This window comes from Dicentrarchus labrax, unplaced genomic scaffold (assembly GCF_905237075.1).
Source record: "Dicentrarchus labrax unplaced genomic scaffold, dlabrax2021, whole genome shotgun sequence".
Lineage (NCBI taxonomy): Eukaryota > Metazoa > Chordata > Actinopteri > Moronidae > Dicentrarchus > Dicentrarchus labrax.
In genome coordinates, this window is record NW_026136717.1 from 12421814 (window position 1) to 12442476 (window position 20663).

Here is a 20663-nt window from a genome sequence, read left to right on the forward strand (position 1 = left end):
CAGGAGGAAGGAGGGACAACCAGAGTAGAGGCGTGGAGAGATGCAAGGTTCAAGAAGGGAGGGGTGGAGAGAGAGAGGGGGAGAGGAGGTGTTATGGAGAAGAAAAGAGGTGAATGAATGTGATCTTGAGAGGACAGAAGGTTGTTTGAGACAGGTTCAACATTAATTACACTGTACACTGAGCCACGGCCAAAAGCAATGTATATACAGTTCACAGTACAGTGTGCCCGTTATGTTCCAGCTCTGTGCTGTTGTTTAACAGGCAGAGTAATGGAGTATATGGAAAATGTATGTTTCTGCAGGTAGGTGTGTGTGTGTGTGTGTGTGTGTGTGTGTGTGTGTGTAATTCACTGCACCACCAGCTACAAGAAATGCATCTACGCATGGTGACATTTGGCACCACTCTGGTCTAAAAAGAAATATCCCAACAATCATAGGATGGTTGGACATTCTGTACAAACGTTCATGGTCCCCAGAGGATGAATCAGAGTTTTAGTGAGTTTGTGAGTGAGGCTGACTTTTTCCTTTAGCGCCACCAGCAGGTCAAAGTTTTCACTCATCCTGTGAAATATCTACATCTGCCAGGTGGATAGGCACAAATGTTTGTCTGGACATTCATGGTTCCCAAAGGAAGAACCTGCACCCCTGTGTGTTCAGGACTTCAGAAACATACAGAGACAAGAGGGGGGAGATACTGGAGGGAAATAACAAAGGACCAGACTTCTTGTTGAGTTCTGAGATCAGTCAGAGGCTGAACTGAACACAAACACTCCCACACACACACGCTCTGTACATCTGTTGCTAACATGCTTACGATGGCACACGGTTTGGGACAAACGGACACAAATGGTCCATTGGTAAAATTTGTGCAAATAATGTGAGGTGATCGTTTGCTTTGCTTTGACTAAACAAACCTACTGCAAAAACCTTCACTTTAGTTTCCTGTAATGCCACCATGAGGTACAAATGTTAACCTCATGTTCAAAGTTTGCGTAAAAAACAATTAGATGGACTGCCATGAAAGGCGGTCACTTAGTGATCTCTGATTGTTTCTTCTAGTGCCACCATCAGATTGGAAAGATTCACTTTGTTTCAAATCCCTAAAATGTTTAAGAAAAGGGAACACAGTAACATCTAAAATCATTAAGCCATTCGTTACATTAAATGAGGCATTAATATATGTATACTTACATATGCTTTAATTTGTTTTTCTTTCTTGTCTGTCTGGATTTAGGTGTTGTTGCTTGTTATAGCCAATAAGTTATTTCCCTCCCTCTACTTTCTATATATTTTGAGCTGTTTATTTTATTAAAAGTCAGCATTTTATAAACCAAATATCTTCCAGTTAGCCTCAGATGTGCTCTGTTTAGTGCTGATTAAACCACAGCACATTAGCATGCTGTCGTTACCTGTGCACACATGCACAATTTACCCTGCAAGGTTATTATGAGGATTAAATTCCTTTCCACAGAATTCATGGTGGTGGGAAAAATAAAGTAGCTGAAGGAGTTCAGTTTAAATGCAGTAATGCATGAAAAATACAGTAATTCAACCAAAACAGAATTTAAAATGGAAGACCTGAAATATTCTGAACACTACTGCAGTGGATTTTGTTTTTGCTGGGAAGTTGGGTTCAATACTCATGAGACTTTATAAAATATGCTTTCAAGCTAGTTCATTAACACAAGCTCTCTCACAAAAAATGACCAACGTACATTCCGATCATTGTCGTCATTGTTATAATCATAATGTGCAATGAAGTCAGCCTGGCAGTTTGTCTAATCGAGGGCATGCCTTTTGTCTTTTTTAAGCTGCGGTGACCACTCTGGGCAGAAACCACAGCTGAACAGAAGGAGACTGCGGTTCTGTAAAGAAAGTAGCTGCCCTGATCTGCTCTCTGCTTCCAGTTCATTCTGGACACTCATGTGTACGCAGGCCAACTGTTGCAAAACACCCGCTGACAAAAATAGACTGTAAAGAGATGTAATCATAAAACTAACTGCTGGAGGGAATAAAAGAAATCAGACTTTACGTTTAAGAGATTTTCATGTAGTTTTTATTGTCTTTTTTTGTACAAAGAATTTCACAAAAATATTAAACTGTTGCAGACACCACTGACGCCATAAAGCATAGGATATTACATGACCAGAACAATGCCACAGAGAAAAGGGACAGAGAGGAAAGAAGATAGTAAACACTCTCCGAACTCTCAAAGACTTCTTATGAGTTACGTCCACCTTTTTTTTGTTTAAATCCACCTACCAACATGAGCGAGTGCTGGCAACACAAAAGCTCTCCCTCCGCTGAAAGGCTTTCTTTAGGGTGCTGGCAGTTTGGAAATACTGTCTGTGATGGTTGTGAGAACTAATGCCCAGCCGAAGAGAGACCTTTTTTTAAATGTCCAGGTCAGTCTCTTGGCGATTGCCATGCTCCCTCCGTGATTTCACTGTACGTCGCTCAAGTAAAGCAACTAAATCGCTGCGTCACGTGAAACACCATGTCCTGTTTTCCATGACTGTGAAGTGATTGTGTTGTTCTGCCAGATAATATTTCATCCTTGATTTTTGACACACTTTTTACACTCTTTTGGGCATTTTATCCTCTCTATCTGCAGTGGGTTTAAAGTATAAAAATATACACAATGTTTACAAAATAAACCTGGTTCTCGCTGTACATTTTGTCTATTGGGTGAAAGTAGTGTTTTCTGTAGTCGGGACAAACTTTTTACATAAAAAAACTAAATCTGAGTCTTTGAGAGAAACAGGATCTAGGTGGGAACAGAATCCCAGACAACCTAGGAAACATTCAACAAGAAGAAAAGTCACAGATTAAACTCCCTTCTTTCCGCATGAGCTGAACCCTGAACAGGAGAGGTGAAAACGTCGAGGAGGACACTGTGGTGAAGAACATCCATCTTTATAGAAAGGCGCCTTTTTTTTCCTTTTCTTTTGTAACACATTCACCGTAGTCCTCTCTGATTATCTTACAAGTTCAATAAATACGCCAAGAACTACAAGAACAGGAGAAAAAGTATTGGTTCACTCTCTAAAACTGAGTGTGCATGTCCTGTGGTTTTTCCAAGGCATTTAATATGCAGTCATACAACATGCCTGGTGTTCTGTCATCAAAGTCACAGTTGATGAAGTATGATCTGGGTCAAGTGTCCTGCCTGACCTGTCAAACAATAAATGGAAGTTGTCTCGATCAATATGCACCGTAATGTCCCAGAAATCCCATTTTAACAACTTTACACCCCGTGTAATGATGTTTTTTGGGCACAGAAAGTCCCGGGAGGCGCACGTTTTCTGCATATCAGCATGGAAAGGTCGTGATAGTGTTCTTTATCTTTGGCCAACTTCTTAGTGTGTCATGTGAGACTTTTCTTTCACAGATTCTGAGCTCGCCCTCCGCTCCTCTGCTGGCATCTCCTGGTTGCTGTCTTGTGTTTTGGTTCCTTTCTCCTCTGCCTCGTCTTCCTCATCCTCATCCTCTGGGTGAGTTTCATCCATGGCCGTCACTGACGGATTTTTCTTCCCCTCTCTGGCGCCCTCCTCCTGAGCTTTCAGCACATTGCACAGCTCCATCTCATGGATCTCCACATCGAACGGAGCGGTGGGAGGCACAAAGGGGGGTGACTTGCAGCCTGTACAGCCCTGAGAGGAACCGGAGAGAGGGAGAGAGAGAGAGAACAATTATTCCATTTCTATGTGTTGCTGCATTCATGCTTACTTAATGTACAATAACTCACACTCTGAACCCTTACAGCTCAGGGTTGAGTTGCGGTGTACTTACAGAGATGTTGATGGCTCGGGGCAGGCGTCCTGTGCGGATCCAGGGGTGCACCTGGCTCAATTCCCTCTTGTGGTCCTCTGTGAAGCGTGGCTGGTGTTTCTGCATGCTCCTGAGGGCCTCGCGGTCCTCTCGCAGCACAGTCTCCATGTCCCTGTTATATGGACACAGGGGAAAAGGGTCAATGAAAACCTGCCTTCTAGTTAGTTTGATCAACAAGTCATATGTCTACTGGAGGGCAGATGTAAGAACGACATGTTCCCACTCTGAATTAAATGTATTATTTTTATTGTATACAATCCATTGATTTAGGCCTATTTTATATTCTATATATTACTCTTTTTTGATTACAGCTTATTTTAATGTTTGACCCATCCCATTCTGAGAGAATCTATAGATATCTTAATCATTACTGAGTTGATATACATTAAATACATAGGCGATGAAAAGTTAATAGCGTTCAAATTAACAAACAAAAGTAGGTCTGACACTGAGTCTGTTTAGTCACAATAACTCTGTGTTGTATGGTCACAGTTTGCCCAGTGTCTTACCTGACAGGCAGCTGATATGTCATCATGACCTTGTCGTCAGTGTTGGCCATCAGCAGCCAGATTGGGTCCTGCAGGACGCACTTGATAAACTGCTCCTCGCCACCTTCTCCTCCGGCACTACTGCTGCCCCCTGCTGGCTGCTTGCGAGAATGATCGTTCTCTGATGAGTCGATGCTACCAAAGTACTTGCTTGTATGGCTGCCGCCTGGAAGGACAAGGAAGGGAAAGTTGAGAGTTAACTGAGAATAGACTTATAAATAGAATATGATTAGTTTAATTTTCTATCAAGGAAATGTTTCGAGATACAAGAATATATTTCAAAGTGGTCTCTCAGGGAAAATTGCCTCTTGACACTTATTATCCTGGAAGGTGTAAAGTAGGCAGAGTGACTTTTAACTAATGTCACTGTCAGGGTGACCCTCTTACATTACTACCTGAATTACTGAAAATCGACTTACTGGTGCCACTGGTGCCAGAAGAGCTGCAGCCGTTGGAGCCGGAGCCTGAACCGGAGGACCTCGTGCCTGAGGACCCTGAACCAGAGGCGGCTGAGCCGGTGCCTGAGCGCGAGTCTTCCTGTAGCAACAGATCTAGCAGGTCACTGGAGGTGGACATGGCATCTTGGTTGGACTCATTAGCTTCACCCTAACGGGGCAAAAAAAGAGAGAAAAGTTTTAAAACAAGTCGACTTCCATGAAATAAAGACCAGATTTAAATTTGTTTTCAAAGCTTAACATTCAATCTCCATGTACTTACATTCTCATTCTCCTTGGAGATATCATCAGAGCTCCCCTGATTGGCTGAGGTCTGTCCCCCGGCCGCACCGCCCTGCACAGAAGGCGTGGCTTGTTGTGATGCTCCCAGGGCCGTGGCGAAGTCTAACCGGTTGCTTGGGGATTCCTCCAACTGCAACAGGTTGAGCGGAGAGGAGCATCGGGACTGGAAGAGGGGGGACTCTGCACCCTCACGGTCAGCGGGTGTCTGACTGTAGGACTGAGGGGTGCTGCTACGAGATGGGGCGCCGGTGCCTGGAAGGGGTATGGGGTTGGCAACAACAGTGGGGACGACGGTGGGGATAGCGGCTGGGGTGGCGACGGGGTATGGGAAGTTAGGATTGTAGAAGTGTCCCGGGGTTGGGCCTGGCTGAGGTATGGGTGCTCCCATCTGGGGGAACATGTAGTTGGGCAGAACGAGGGCCATCATGGGCGGTACCATCTGGGTAGGCGGGAAACGTGATGGATCTGGGACGGCCTGGGGGAAGGGCTGTGCCATCGGTGGGAAAACGGGGTAGATGGGAAGCATACCAGGAGGAGCGAAAGGGGCGGCAGGAATGCTGGCTTGGGAGCCTACGGACGGCCAAGAGGAGGAGTTTGTTGGGGGTCCAAGAGGCATGTTGATGGGCATGTTGAGGGGCATGGGAGCTGCGCTGGTTCTGGGGTCACAGGGGCTCCCGCTCATGCCCAGAGAGCTGTGCTGGTCAGATGACTCCTGGTGTTTGAGTCTTTTACCGCCACGACCACGTCTGTGACCGTTGCTGCTTCCTGCAGCGGGGTAATCTCGAGAACAACGCACTCCTGGGAGAGAAGAGGAAACTGAATTAAGCAAAATGTAAACAGTTTTAACAATTAGTTAACCGGGACAGCTATAACAATGACTGTGTGTGTGTGTGTGTGTGTGTGTGTGTGTGTGTGTGTTAGATTGGTGGGAGATGTGTGCTGCTACCTCGTGACAGAGGGTTGGCAGCTGGGGTGTGGCAGCGCAGAGTCGAAGACGCCGTCTGATCAAAAACGCGCAGCTTGCTAAGGTCCTTGAAGCGGTCGAGGAACGCCTGCTCCTCCTGCTGAGTGTGGGCGGATAGCACCTCCTTTGTCAGACCCATCCGTCCTCCTCCACCTCCTCCTACACTTCCATTTCTCCGGCTGTCTCTCTCAGGCTGAGTGGCCTGGGGGGGAGGAGGGGGAGGAGGAAGAGGAGGAGCGGCGATGGCGAGACGAGTTAGGGTCGTTGTAGGAGGAGCAAGGGTGGGAGTTGTAGGAGCTTCCTCCATGACGATGTCTGTGATAGAGAAGAAACATGGGAGGGGTGTTAGAGCCTCAAAGTGAGACGATGCAACTTTAGAAAGAAGAAATGACACATTCTTCTTCTGAGAAATGAAAAGTTAAATTCATAAACAGTAAAGTACACTCTTGGATTTTGCTGCTACAGGTTTATGTCTGGTATGACCAGTAGCTAAATCTGGCAAAATTAAGATAGATACAGACAGGAGTAGAAAGACAGTACTGGGTTAGTTTGCTCTTCTGTGTTTAAGATACTGTTATACTACATTTTCACATTCAACATTATCCAGCAAAAGTATTTATTAGTTCATTATCACTTTAAACAGATAAAAAAATGAGGAAACTGTAGAAAATATCTTTGGGTAAAGAGAAAAAACAGAAAGGAAAAGAAGATGATGACACCGAAAAACTTAAAAGAGAAAATTTCCAGGAAAAGCCAAGATGAGAAACAAAGGCATAAATCAGATTACCTGCAATCTGCAGTTTTATCATGGGGCTACAGGTTTCTGCAAGATAATTCTTAAGACTTTTCAAGTAGTGAAAACACTTTGTGTAGTTTCTTCGCAAAATAAGCAAGAAAGGTAAAGTAAAAATAAACAGTATCAGAGTGTTACTGGCTCCAAAGAAAAAAAGATTTGTGGCATCTTGAACTTCAGCCTTAATTATGTTGAAGGCCTTTTAAATTCAATTTAAAACATGCAAGGATGTCATACTTTGTAAATTCAAAGAAACAACCGAGTGGTAGCACAAGCTACAGAGTTCAGAGAGTGTGAGTGTTGATGATTCCCACCTGACTCAGGAGGCTTCTTGTCTCCAACATGCACGATGGTGCTGCTGAAGCTACACTGGGACGTGACTGAGGCTACACTCTCTGCCTTTGTGGCCATGGTCAGGGGGGGCAGAGAAGGTGGTTCACCTACGATGCTAACTGAACCACCTGCAGAGACAACAAGTTCAACAAGTTCAGTTGCAGTAATGATTGTATACCGGCTAGACAAGCACATACAGACACACGAACAAGCATGCTTTTTGCTGATCTAGGAACTCTGTAGGCTCTCATGACACAAATCAAGGATGCTGCATAAATAAAAATCCATATTCAACAACAAGAATAAGATTTCTCTATCAGTATTTTTGTTGGTAAATACACATTGGCAAAAAAATGGAATAATGTGGGATGTTCAGAGAAACATCAATCTAATTAAATACATTATTATCTACATAATGACCTAAACCAGTTCTAAGTAATTAACAAAAAGTACCTTTGTTGTTGCCACTGGCCTCTTGCTGTTTGTCGTCATCAGATGTGGAGGTGCAGGAGGAGGAGCCGCACTTCCTTTTAACAGTGTTAGGAATGTTACAGCTGTCCAAGTACCTGTGTAGAGTCAGAGCATTGTTGGATGAGTAATGAATGAAGTAATAACCAAAGAATGGTGTGACAGACTGGCTTTAGGCTTGCAAACACACACACAAACACACACCTTATGATGCTGTCCAGACAGTTGATCTGCTGGTAGGAGTAGCCGGTAGGGGCCTCCTTCTGTACAAACGGCGCAGGGACCACAGCTTTGGGTGGTTTCGTCAGGTCGGCTATCAAACCTCTGATTGGGTCACTGGTGACCGCTCTGATGCCTGTTGGGCCTGGATGACGAATAGAGGTAAACAGGAAATTTAGATGGCTGCTGAGGTCTTTTTGACACCCTTGTTAATGACTTGTTCACAAAACCATAAATGTTTCTTTTACGTACAGTATAACTGTATTATACAGTCCTTTTATTTTACCTGTGCTGGTGTTTTTTCTGGGCAGTGGCCGATTACGGGACTCGATAAAAACCTGCTGTCCGTTCGTCTTCACCATGTGAACATCTTTGCAGATCTGCTGGAACGTCATCTGGAAAAATAACAGAATCAGACTTGTTAAACTATGCTAATGCCATTGCCCTCATGTTTAAACAGCAAGATATTTAAAGTGTGACGACTATGGAAAAAGTCTGCCTACAGACAGTTTAAAGAGTGTATGGAACATTTGCTTTGTCTGTAGATGTTTAAAACATTATCTATAGACCTAAAAGCCCCTGGTTGCTGAGACTCACCGGCTTGTGCAAAGCGACCACGGCCGCAGCCTCTTCCATGGCGGGGCCGTTGCTGTCGCTGGACGAAGCGGCACTGAGGTGCTGTTGGTGTGACCGTCGGGAGCCTCGCGAGCCGCTGGACCCGAGTGAGCTGTAGCCCTGAGAGCTGCCGCTGTGCACCGGCTGCACCAGCACGCGGTGAATCTGCTCACTCAGCTGGACGACGTCAGGCGTGGTGACCCGACTCTCGCAGCCCTGTGGCGTTGTAAACACGTCTTCGTTCAGAGGGCTCCTGGAGATGGAAGAATAATGTTAGAGCGCTGCTTAGTATTAGCTTTATATTAACAAAAGGGCCCTTCTCTCCTTTGTTAAAATTGCAGACATTTTATAAATAGCTCTCTGGCAGCATTCGTTCTTGAGTGAACAAAATAATAATCTTACGTTCTGACTTTGTGGCGCCCTACGATGAATGCCACCTTCCGACTCCAGGGATTGACAAAGGAAGACCAGCTGGTGTCGATGGTCAGATATTCCCCGTTGCGGGCGCACATCCTCAAGGGTGAATATTCAAACGGCTGCCCTGCAAACTGAAAGACTGAAGGGAGACAACAGTGCAGACGAAATGTTAATATGAGACAAGTACGACAAAAACAAATGACTCATGTAAAGAAATGAATACAGAAAAAGCCCATTTTCCATCGTTAGAGGCAGTTACAGGATGTCCAGTGATAAATAAACTCACTCTTCTCATGAATAGCCACCATCAAAGGCCTGTCTTCAGGGTGGATGTAAAGCAGGGTGGGGGTTCCCACCAAGTCCTGAGGCAGATAGCCCAACAATGGCACGGCCCTGTGAACACAACATATTTACACACTATTAGTTTTTTATTATTATTACACTAATTGTATATAGTTTGTTACTGTTCTAGAGGTAAACAGATCAATTAACAACTAAATGATGAGAGTAAATGATGAGAGCATCTGAATTAACTACAAAAATATGGCTGAAGACTATTGCCAGAAGGCAAACGCAGCAGTAAACCATAGTATCAGAGGTCAAGTAACTGACCTCTCATCAACTTCCTGGAAGAGGCAGCTGGGAGTGTGACTGGTGGTGAAGATCCTCTTGTCTGGAGGGATACGAGGAGCTGAAAGGCACAGAGGACACAGATACAACAGATTAAAAGCATGTTTTGAGGACAGACTGACTGATAAGTTCAAACAGACATTCTGTGTATATGATAACTGTTTATTTTGAGTTCTGAACGGCATCCAATTATTGGACGTCTGACATAATCCATATTCAGAGGAATATGGTATTCCAAGTCTGTCTCCTGTCTCCTTCATTTCCTCACTACACAGATCATTTCAAGTACTTTACTCATCATTACTCATTGCATAATTTAACATACACTTGAAATTATGTAAGTTAGTAATTATGTGCAGCACTGAACCAAATTATCTACATTTACAGAAAGAATCTTATCTTGATACCGAAATTTGTAAAATCTAAATTAAGATTTTAGTCAAAACAAGAGGACAAAGATGAAACATGAGGAGAATGAAACAGCGAATACAGTGAATGCAGATGCAGTAAAAATGACAAATACCCTCGTATCCAGAGTGGACCTTCTCTGCGATGAGCAGGCAGCAGGGCTGTGGCTCAGAAGCATCCGAGTCTCTGATGGTGAGTTGGTATGGCGTGAGGCGAAACGGGTGGTAGCGCATCTCGCCGCCCTGCATCCGGTCGGCACTGATCCGACAGAACATGGACTTCTCCTGAGTGCAGTCGACCGGAGGAGATGCTGGGAGGAAAGACAGTTGGAGAAAGAGTCAGTCAGGGCTTTCTTCAGTACCATCTCACACCAAACCTCCTCTTTTTTTCTAACCCATCTCCCATTTTCACTTCAACTCAACTCACCAGATCCGATGCAGGAAGCCCAGGGTGGCAGGCGGCAGGGTGCTGTGCCACTGTAGAAAGTGCTAACGTCCTGCGGAGCCAAAAGCTCAGAAAACACAGTCCCCTGGAGACACTCAGGCTTACAGCGCAGGACAGATGAGCCCTGGGGTGATACGTACACGACCTTCCCTGACAAGAATGACACGGCCATGGAGAAGGTGTCCTGAAGAAGAAAAAACAGCAGAGGAATATAATTAGACATCTGTAACCAACCTTTCAATGGGATCTTTCTTTGCGTACAGTTAGTACTCTCTGCAGTGTTTTTCCATCAGTGAGCTGTTATTGTTTCCTTGTACATCTTTCAAAATAAAAGGGACTTCATTTAGTAGCACACTGTGCAAGAAGATTTTTAACATAAAGTTTCAAAGAAATATAAGATATAAGATATGAGAGATCACTGCAAAGCTCGCAGCAAAATAAATGCAGCATCGATTCATCAGGATCAATGTGTTATGCGTTCCTCATAAATCTTTGTGGCATTTAAAGCCATGTGACCGAACCAATGTTCCTCTGCATTCAGTTACATTTTATACCCGAGGGTAAAAAGAAAATAGTAATAAAATGATAATGTCCATGGCTCAGTAACCGCAGTAATAAGATACTGGCCTGAAAAGTTTCCTCAAACACCAACTCTAGTTTGAGGTGCTTTTAATAGAAAAGGTAGAAGTGAATAACTATAAACTTACAGTGTTTTTAAGGGTGTATTCTGAGGTGATGTTGTCAAGCTCCTCAATTGTGAAGGCAGACAAGTCCAGACTGCAGCCGTGACACTCCTCTACACTCCACTGGTGATAGTACTCCTTGTTGGCTGGAAGTGACAATATAGGTAAAGTTAAAATGACATAGAGCAGTGAACATAATGTATGTGAAAAAAAAAGAACAAGCACTAAGTTATTCAAGAAAGAGTCAGGGGCTTAAAATGTATCACTAACCAGAAAACATTAGAAGAAGACAGAAAAAAACACACGCCCTCACCTCTGACTTGTTTGACACACTGAAGTGCGTATTTAAGCGCATTCAGAGTGCTGGAGTGGCCTTTTGCCTTGCGCTCAGATGGTAGGCGGAGCTTCAGCTCCTTGATGGCCTTCATAAGCTCTTTCTGGGTCTGTACCCTCGCCGACTGGTCGCTGCTGCAGCCAGAGGTGGAGGGAGGGTCGTGCTCCGAGCTGGTCGACAGCAGGCTGTAGGCCAAGGAACCGCTGGGAGGGGAGAGACTCTGGGAGTTGGAGCTGGGGAAAAGGTAATAAAGATTACAGTGAATGACCATTTTACACACAAATGAAGAGCTGTGTCTTCCTGTAGGGAAACATTCACTGTCCATAATCAACCTTCTTCTCTTACCTCTTGTTGCTCTCCGTGTTTTCCAGCATCATGCCGGAGTCCTTGCCGTTTGACGAGCTGTGGGAGCTGCGTGTGGACTGGCGCCCACGTGACCCGCTCTCCCTCTCCATGCCGCCCTCGCTTTCCCTCTCGCCAGAGTCGTTCCCGCTGGACAGTCCGTCCATATCGTCGGAGTTGTGCCCCCTTCGGTCTCCGGACGAACTTCCGGATCCCGATCCTCCGCTAGGAGATGAGGCGCCTCCAGATCTCTGCTCTTGAGTGGCGACATTGGCACCGGGCTGACCACCGCTGGTTTTCGGAGAGTTTAACCCTCCGGACACCGCTTCCTGGTCATTGTCTTTCCCATCGGCCCTTGCCACTCGCCCCCGAGTGCTGCTGCTGGGCATTGATTTAGAGTTGTCATAACTCATACTAGAGTAGGATGAGGCTGGTACAGCTTGAGGGACTCGTCAGCCAAGGTGAAAAAAGGAACAACTTTAATTTAAGTGGGACTACTATGTATACACGGGTGAATCATAGTTGTTGTTGTTTGTTAAAAGAACTAAGGAGAGAAATTCATTGTTTTTTCAGCAAAAAATGTTAAATGAAGGAGGTTTGGACTATGTGCCCTTCTCTGAGGGTTTTCAAAGAGGGCAGATTTTGGCTGAAAAAATGTCACAAATGACCAAAAAGCAACGGCTGCCTTTCCAAAAAGACAGCAATTATCTTGAGAAAAAATGTCACTCAAAGTAATGTAGACAAGAGATGATTTTCTGCTTATGAAACAGCCTTGGCATAAGGGCTCCAACAGATGGGATGAGAGATCGTGAGGGAGAGTGAGAAAAACAGCTCTTGGTAAGAGCCAAAAACAATCTCTTCACTCTGTATCTGGTCTTCTCGCCTCTTCGGAGATGTGTTGCTCTAAGTGCGAAAGGCCACCTGAGATGACAGAAAAAGAGAGAGATGGACAGAGAAAGAGAGAGAATAATATTAGCTGCAGGATTACAAAACGGTATGTCATGGTCTTCCAAGTATCTACCAAGGACTACAGCTATGGAAAGACAAAAATGGAACGCTTATCATCACTTTATCGAGTCAGCCTCCAAGGAAGACTCAAATACGGCCATGAAATGTTTTCATTGCCTCGTGCTGCAGGCTGAATGTGTCTCAGAAGTGCGTGTGGTTGTTGAGTACCCAGCTGTTAGCCCTTCACCCAGATTATCGGCAGAAAACAATCACCTCATCTTGAGAACAGACTGGTAATAATCTGCAAGTGCGTATGCATGCATCTGAATATAGAGCAGGTGAACATGAGCTAATTACTTGAGACATTAGTTAGTCGTCATTGCTAAGTCCCGTTTTACCCAGAGGACGGTCAAAACAAACAGAGAACCAGGAGGACGGGACAAAGCTCTCCATCAGAGGGTTGTTATAAATCAGGCTTTGTTTCTGAATAGTAGCTAAGTATATATATATGGCCACCACCTACGCAAGCAAAAGTCTAGTGCTATTTATTCCTTGGACAAGGGAGACACCTGATAAACCTTTAAGCCCTGGAGACGCAACCAGAAGACACAGAGCAGTGTCGTCAATCCTTCCAATTTTATGCATCTAGCTGCCCCACAACCCTCTTCACCTGCGTCCCTCAGGTGTGCAGTGGCGCTTTTGGTGCAGAATTTGTTCAGGACAGGTTTAGCTAAATTCTTGCACTGACGTTTCAGACACATCTCAGCGCTCTGTCCTGACGTAACAACCCAATATGGCTGAGTGGACAGGTTCAGAGTGGTCACCACCAGCTGGAGACTGATCAGTAGATGTGACAAGAGGATAACAGGAGCTGATGACAAATGACAAATGTTACTCATTACACAGGAATAGCGTAAAAGCAAGAGTAACAACTGGGGATAGAAAGTGGTGAACAACTGCAGGTGTTTTAGTCCAATAATTTAATGTGACGCCGCCTCAATGCACCTGAGCTGATGCCCTGCCAATCATGAAATGCTAATCAGCATTATGTTTGGTCAGATGGATGATGCACACTTGCACATGACAAGCTGTGTGTGCCGCGGCCGAACTGGGCAGGGGGAGAAGGAGCAATTATTACATGGAAATATGCAAACAGGGCGTGAGTGGGCGTTGAGGCAGGCTGGCATCGATGCATACTTCCACGAGTGATGGCCAAGACACACGGCTGCGGGTGGAGGTGGTGGCGAACTGTGCTCAGGCTACTAGAATACCTGGCCCTGCCGTCCCAGTCCACCCATTTGCTAAGTCAACTGTAGTGGGCCATTAGGTTAAGATGGTACCCTCTCCAGAATTCAGGAAACTTCCTGTACCGGTTTCTATCTAACTAACTAATCCCAGCATGCAGTGGGTGACGAGCAAGGCAAAACATGGACTGACACAACAGGCGATTTAGAGTTTCCAGTTCACCTCACATGCGTGTCTTTGGTCCGTGGGAGGAAACCCACGCAGAGACAGGGGTGAACATGTAAAGGCCACACTGCCACGCCTGAACAGGCTGGGTCAGGTTTGAGCCCATGACTGTGAGGTAACAGTGCTAGCCACTGAGCCAACATGCCTCCCACCCGCTCACATTATTCACAGGAAATGCACTCAGTGAGACCAATCTCTGATTATGCAAGATAGTGTGTATCTTAGTTCGGGGAAAGCATATGGAAAATGACTTGCTAACTATACGATGCTGCCTTGCTCTGTGGCCATCATGCAGGTTACCTTCTTGGATATGTTTTAGATACACTCAGTTTAGCATACATGTCACCTGCTAATCTGCAGCGTTGACCAATTAATACACAGATCAGTGTGATTGGAAATGGGAAGTTATTATTCCAGCGGTGTGTCATAATGTTGTTGTTGTACATTATTACACTAATAGTCCACAAACTGAATCATTCTTACACACTGTTAAAAGTAGTAGTAGTAAGTAATAAACACTGTTCCATTTTCTCAATTGTGCACTTTCACTGTTTTATATCAAAGTAAATTGAACATCTCTGGGTTTTCGACTGTTAGATGAAGATAAAGATACTACTTTTTGGCGTTCTATAGACTAATCAATTCACTGATTGATCTATAAACTAACTGCCAGTGTGATCAATAATCAAAATAACCATCAGCCTTAACAAAAAATGTTAGTATGAACCCTTTTCTGTTGGCTGGAGACCAAAGACAACCAACTGTATCTGGTTGCCGACATGCACAGAATGAACATGGAAGTTGCAGTTAGAGGTGAAATGACCAGTCAATGAATTAATTAGTTTATCAACAGATGTACAAGTTGTTTTTAATATGTCAGTTTTCTTTATCTTTTATCGTGGTAAACTGAATGATTTTGAACTGCTGGACAGACAAAACAATCTAAAGATGTCACCTTGACCTCACCATATCATAGAAGAAAACATTTAATTGATTAAAATAATAATCAGCAGATTAATCAGTAATGAAAAGATAATCAATATTTGCAGCCCTAGTTGCAGTGTAGCATGCAACTGAATGTGACAGTCCTATATTGTGTTGTAATGGTATGCATGGGAGCACAGGCCACAGCATATGTGACACACTGACAGAAAATAAGTGCTCCTTTCATTATAAATAGAGAAGCTCTGACTGCCTATTGTATTTTATTATCTATGTTACACCAACACAATCTGAACTACAAAGATCAGTGTGCTAGTCTGGCATATAAAATCAATAACAGCTACAGTACACACAGTCACACTTTCATATCACATGCGACACAATCACAAAAAAAAAGACACCATAAAGACACAGTCTGTACAAAACTACGGTCACCTGATTAAAAAAAAAAAAGAAAAGAAAAAAACTCAAGATAACATAAAACACTTCCCTACTGCAATGTGCGGATGGAGACAGCAGGAAGGTGTGGCGAGGCACCGTGCGTGAACATGTGTGAACTTCTCCGCTGACAGAAAGCGCTCCGTCACAACACCCAGCATCACGACATGTTTATATTTATTATTATAATAAAGTACAAATCAAATACCTTCCCCGGGTCTGTAGTCCGCATTATAAATACACACTGCCCGATATGTCCGGTGTATTGCATTGCAGCCCTGTGCCGCCTCTCTTTTCTGTGTACATCATGGATAGTGTACATACGGCACGTGTCCGCGGCGGTGTTTTCCGCAAGCCTTACCGCTCTCTGATTGGTCGGCTCGGCGGACCAATCAGAGAGCGCGGCATGCAGAGGCTGGGCTACCAGAGAAAGGGGGAGGGGCTGCCTCACAAAGAGCCTGCCAGTGGCTGGTCTCAGGTCCGCCTCGAGGTTTGTCTTTATAAGTACGGAGGGCGATGGTCAGATGCGCGCGCCGATTCTAGACCAGTGTCTTTTTAAGACCGGGTACTGTACATAATGTACGATACTGAGACAAAGACACACGCGCTTTGCATGTTGGTTGGGGTGGGGGGGGGGGGACAAAATAAAAAAACCTCTTCACACCACATGACTTCTTAGAGTAGTAGGAATTACATAACAACATGTTTAGCTTTTGCATTATTATAAATAAACATGTGCATACATTATAATTTGTACCTATTTTGGGATTTTTTTTTTCCTGCAGTACAATCTAAATAATTTATAGAACTGACATTTTAAACATCATTATTTAAGACTCACCTAATATAATTTAATGCATTTCCTTTTAAAAAACTAAGTTCTTAAAAAAAAAAATCCTGGTTTAAGGAGAGGATTGCTGGATGCTTGAGTACAACATGGTATAATCTCAGTTGCCACTCAGGTGACCCAGACCCAGTTACCTCAGATAATACCAAATAACATATTTACTGATTATTATTATTTATTTTAATTTTTTCCCCTTTTTAAATTGCACAAAATAGAAAAAAAGAGTACAAATACTGTACAAAAGTATAAGTACTAAATTATTAACATACTAAAAATATGAAAAGTAAAGTTTAGAATGGCCCATTTCAGAATATTTTAGTGATGCATTAATGTGTCAATCACTAGTCACTACTATGTGACTAGCTTGGGTAGGATGACTTATCCCCAGGGGATCAATAAAGTCTTTTAAAACTAAAATAATACAATCAAATAAATGATGTATTTTGTATTAGTAAGTAAGAAAAAGTAGTAAAATAAGTAACTGAACATTGTATTTAAGTATAGTACTTGAGGTAATGGACTTACTTCCTACCACTGGCTCTGAATAAGCTTTGACCCTCCCCTTAGCTCCACTGTTTCTGAACCACTATGTTCATAAACTTCCAACTGGGTTATTGTAACATACTGTAGGTTTTAAAAACTATAATAATAATGTAGAAAGCTCTGCAGCTTGGATGTTTACTCACACTGGCACGGGACCACACCACAACCAGTTCTGTCCAATAACTGGCACTTCCTGGACTTTATGTGATTTTTCAACCTCATTTCCATGTTGGTATTTCATGTATTATATCTGCCAACTTTCTCTGTATCTAGCTGTGGACTATGTGTTGGTATGTGGTATTTTATGGTCAATGGAAGTCAGTTGTTGTACCTGAGAACTGATTAAGAAATCGTTGAGGTACAGTATGTGCTGTTGGTCATAAAGGTGTATATTTAAGTCTTTTACACTGGCCCCTGTGCTCCCTTATCAGATTTCCTTGTATGGGGAAATTTCAGATGTTCTTTTGTTTTTCAGTCTCTGTCAACAAATCAATGATTTTCTCCGTCATCCGCTAAGATAAATGTACACGTACCGGCATGCTGATGTGTCCAGTCCACAGTGCATGGTGTAAGAGGGGGAGCTCCTTTTGGTGACTGTCCAGTAGTTATTATAATAATGTAATAAAAAACAAAAAACATAACCATCCCTAATTCTAACCGGTAAAACGTTTTAAAGAACCCCTTCTATCAAATAAATGGCCTATTTCTCTTTAACTAATCCCCAACAACGAGTTCATGCTTTTGAGTAATCCTTCCCTCCTCCCCCTGTTGATAACTGTGGTATGGCACAAAAAAAGATAATTATAATCAGTCTCACAATCCAGATGTACTTAACTTTAGTATCATTGGTTACATATCAAGTTTCTGGTGTGAACAACATGATCCACTGATTGAGAGGAAGCCAACTGTTCTACTCCAAGGGGAAACTTGAGAAAAACCTCCATTATACGTGATCACAGTTTAATGAAGAACGCAATCTTGGTCCACATAGCTTTGTTGAACAACGTCTGTACACCTGTAAATATAGAAACCAAATATGTAATCTAAATTAAATGAAAGTTTAAAAGTCACCACCAGATGAGACTATGGACACTTGGAATGAAAAAACCCTAAAACCAAACCTTGGATAAATCATTTTAAAATTGCAAGACAACCCTCATTTACAACATTAACTGATACTCTACCACCTCAGGCACGTTCAAGAGCCACCAGTGAGCTATTTCCTGGCAGCCTGTGGTAAAGTCGGTAGCCCTTATTGTTTTATTGTCGTCTGAAAAGTGCAAACACCCAACTATTCTCATCAAATCCCTCTTCTTCTCTGTCTTTCGTAGCCTTAGGCTTTTTGTTTTTCACCATTTTAAGGCAATTTAGTTCAGTTTATAGTGGAAACGAGATTTAGTAGAAAGCGCTGTGTGACATTTAGTGGCCGGGGGAAGGCACAAACAATGTTCTTGAAGCTAAAACAGGATAAACAATGTATTGCTGCTCTTCTGCTTCACCCATGAAGAATCCAAACCAGGCACTGCTGGTGAATCACTCTCATTTAAAAGTATCACCATAATAGAAACAATAAGCGGTTTACTTCTCCTGTCCCCGTTTATGGTGCCCACCCACAAATGAGACTTATTAAAAAAAAAAAAAAGTGGGGGGTCACATATCACTTGAGGGGAGGCAACTTTGTGCTTTCTTTGTTAATCATCTGTTTGCAACCTTGTCCAGCACATGCCTTTGTAAACTTTTTCTGGATGTTTTATGTGCAGCTGCTTTGCACACTCAGGCACTCAGCAGGGTGAGAGGGTCTGTGAGAATCTGCAGGGTTGCATCTCACAAGCTTCCAGTGTCTGTTATTAATGGCGTATTGTGCCACAATGCCTGGGACATTTACCGTGAAGCAGAAAACGTGGCACACCACACAGAGAGCCTATAGTGCTGGAAGAGGGCTGTACCATTTTCATCACAACATGTTGTAGATCACAGAGGACGGTGGTATGGATGCCAGATTGTCACTCCATGGTTGCCACTCAGTAGGTGTGAAAATACATGCATTCAAAATTGTCAACTGAGAACACACTAGCAAAAAGCCCACACAGGCATAGCTGACATGTTCTGTGTGTGTGTGTGTGTGTGTGTGTGTGTGTGTGAGAGAGACCCAGTCAACGGTGATATGACAGAGGAATGCTGGGATGCAGCCTGTCTAAGTGATGTGCAGCAGAAAAACGGGAGCACAATGTACAGAACTGAGTGGATTGCAACAGTAAGCTGTCAATCACGGGACATCGTGTCAAAGACTACACGCATGCGATTAGGTCCTACCTGCCATCATTAACACATATATTATATGCACATTAACAGGAGGAGCGTCCAGTGGAGTAAATTTAGAAGACCATAACAGTTCTACACACTTTAAACTGGTGTCATTACAATATAAATATACAATTTGCTGTCCAAAAGTTGTGTACAAAAAGAAAAACGATCTAATACCACTGATCAAACGCAGCTTGCAAAAACTAATAACAATAGTGCCACGTTTGCACAATTAATAAAATTATTTATTAGATTCACCTTTCTACACAACATGATTCATCGTTAACATGTTAACATGCATAAAGTAAATACTGCACAGGATGAACCTATCACAGCGGGAGTATTTTACTACATTGTGCAACATACACATGCATGTCCACCCCACAGGTACTAAAGTTAATTTAATTCAAGAAAAATAGGGTCTTCAAATTTGGATGACTGCCCAAAACTGTGGGAGGTTCTCTTTAATTATTTTAGTGGTGTTGACTTCTTCTACCTCTAATAATTAATACATGTTAATGAAGCGACACATAAAGGGTTAAAAGGGAGCACAAGTTGCACCTGTAAATTGTGAGATTTCTGAATAGCTTACAGCTAATAGTATGTTAGTAATGTATTATAACTATAATATAAGGCAGTTAAATAAAGGCATAAAGGGATATCTGCGGTTTGAACACTGGCGCAATGAAGTAGCATGCTAACTATTAGCCACAAAGCAACACACACGACAACAAACAAACAAAAACACGACCCGCTTACCTTTAGTAATGCTTCACGATAAAAACAACGTTGCTACTCCACGATGAGGAACGCAAAAGTGTGAGAGAAAACAAGCATAAATCCCGGCAGCGTCGACTGTCTTTGCTTCACGGACCGTATTTGCTCTCAGGACATTTCTGTTCGCCCCCCAACACTAGTGTACACGCAGGGATACACGTGCCTGTGCATGGTATGGCAAGTACTGTTGAATCGAGCCGCTGTGATTGGTCGACGGGAGGAGAAGTCCCCGCCCAGACACGCCCCGCCGCGTTCTGATTGGCCGAGAGGGGCGGGACAAGCTGCACGGGGCTCTGTAGTCACGTTGGAGAGTGACTGGTCCTGAGTTCAGTTCTAAACATACTGGAACATGGGAGTGTCCCACACTTGATGTGGCCTACTTGGTTTGACCGTAATAAGCGTGATAGCGTCGCAGTGACATTTAGTGTTGGGATATGATGTGGGATGTTGTTACAGTTCACACACGAGTGGTTTGTTTATAGAGTAGCTGTGATAGTTTTTGTTGTGTTATTTTTTTAAATATTTACTTATATAATCCAAATCAGAAATCAACCACGTTGACTAATGGTAAATCATTATTTTCTGGTCTTATTTTTTTTTTTATTATTATTATTATTATTATTATTAT

At 43.3% G+C, this 20663-nt stretch overlaps 1 protein-coding gene across 3 annotated transcripts; it reads right to left on the reverse strand.

Moving 5' to 3' along the window:
- Positions 1–2033: 2033 nt before the first annotated feature.
- On the reverse strand, positions 2034–20188 carry per1b (period circadian clock 1b). Of its 3 annotated transcripts, none has more exons than XM_051428831.1 (20): positions 20018–20187; positions 11770–12687; positions 11404–11657; positions 11115–11236; positions 10390–10591; positions 10079–10273; positions 9538–9616; positions 9212–9318; positions 8911–9064; positions 8491–8761; positions 8180–8288; positions 7879–8038; positions 7660–7772; positions 7188–7334; positions 6063–6395; positions 5097–5914; positions 4799–4985; positions 4341–4545; positions 3793–3943; positions 2034–3653 (listed from the first exon to the last, which is right to left on the reverse strand). In XM_051428831.1, the coding sequence occupies exons 2-20, from the start codon at positions 12177–12179 to the stop codon at positions 3360–3362; spliced, it is 4311 nt and encodes a 1436-aa protein (XP_051284791.1). In that variant the 5' UTR covers positions 12180–12687; positions 20018–20187; the 3' UTR covers positions 2034–3359. The 3 variants fall into 3 exon arrangements, with proteins under 3 accessions (XP_051284791.1, XP_051284792.1, XP_051284793.1); XM_051428832.1 differs by lacking the exon at positions 20018–20187 and adding an exon at positions 15773–15914; XM_051428833.1 differs by lacking the exon at positions 7188–7334 and having other exon boundaries at positions 20018–20188.
- Between the last annotated feature and the right edge of the window lie 475 nt (positions 20189–20663).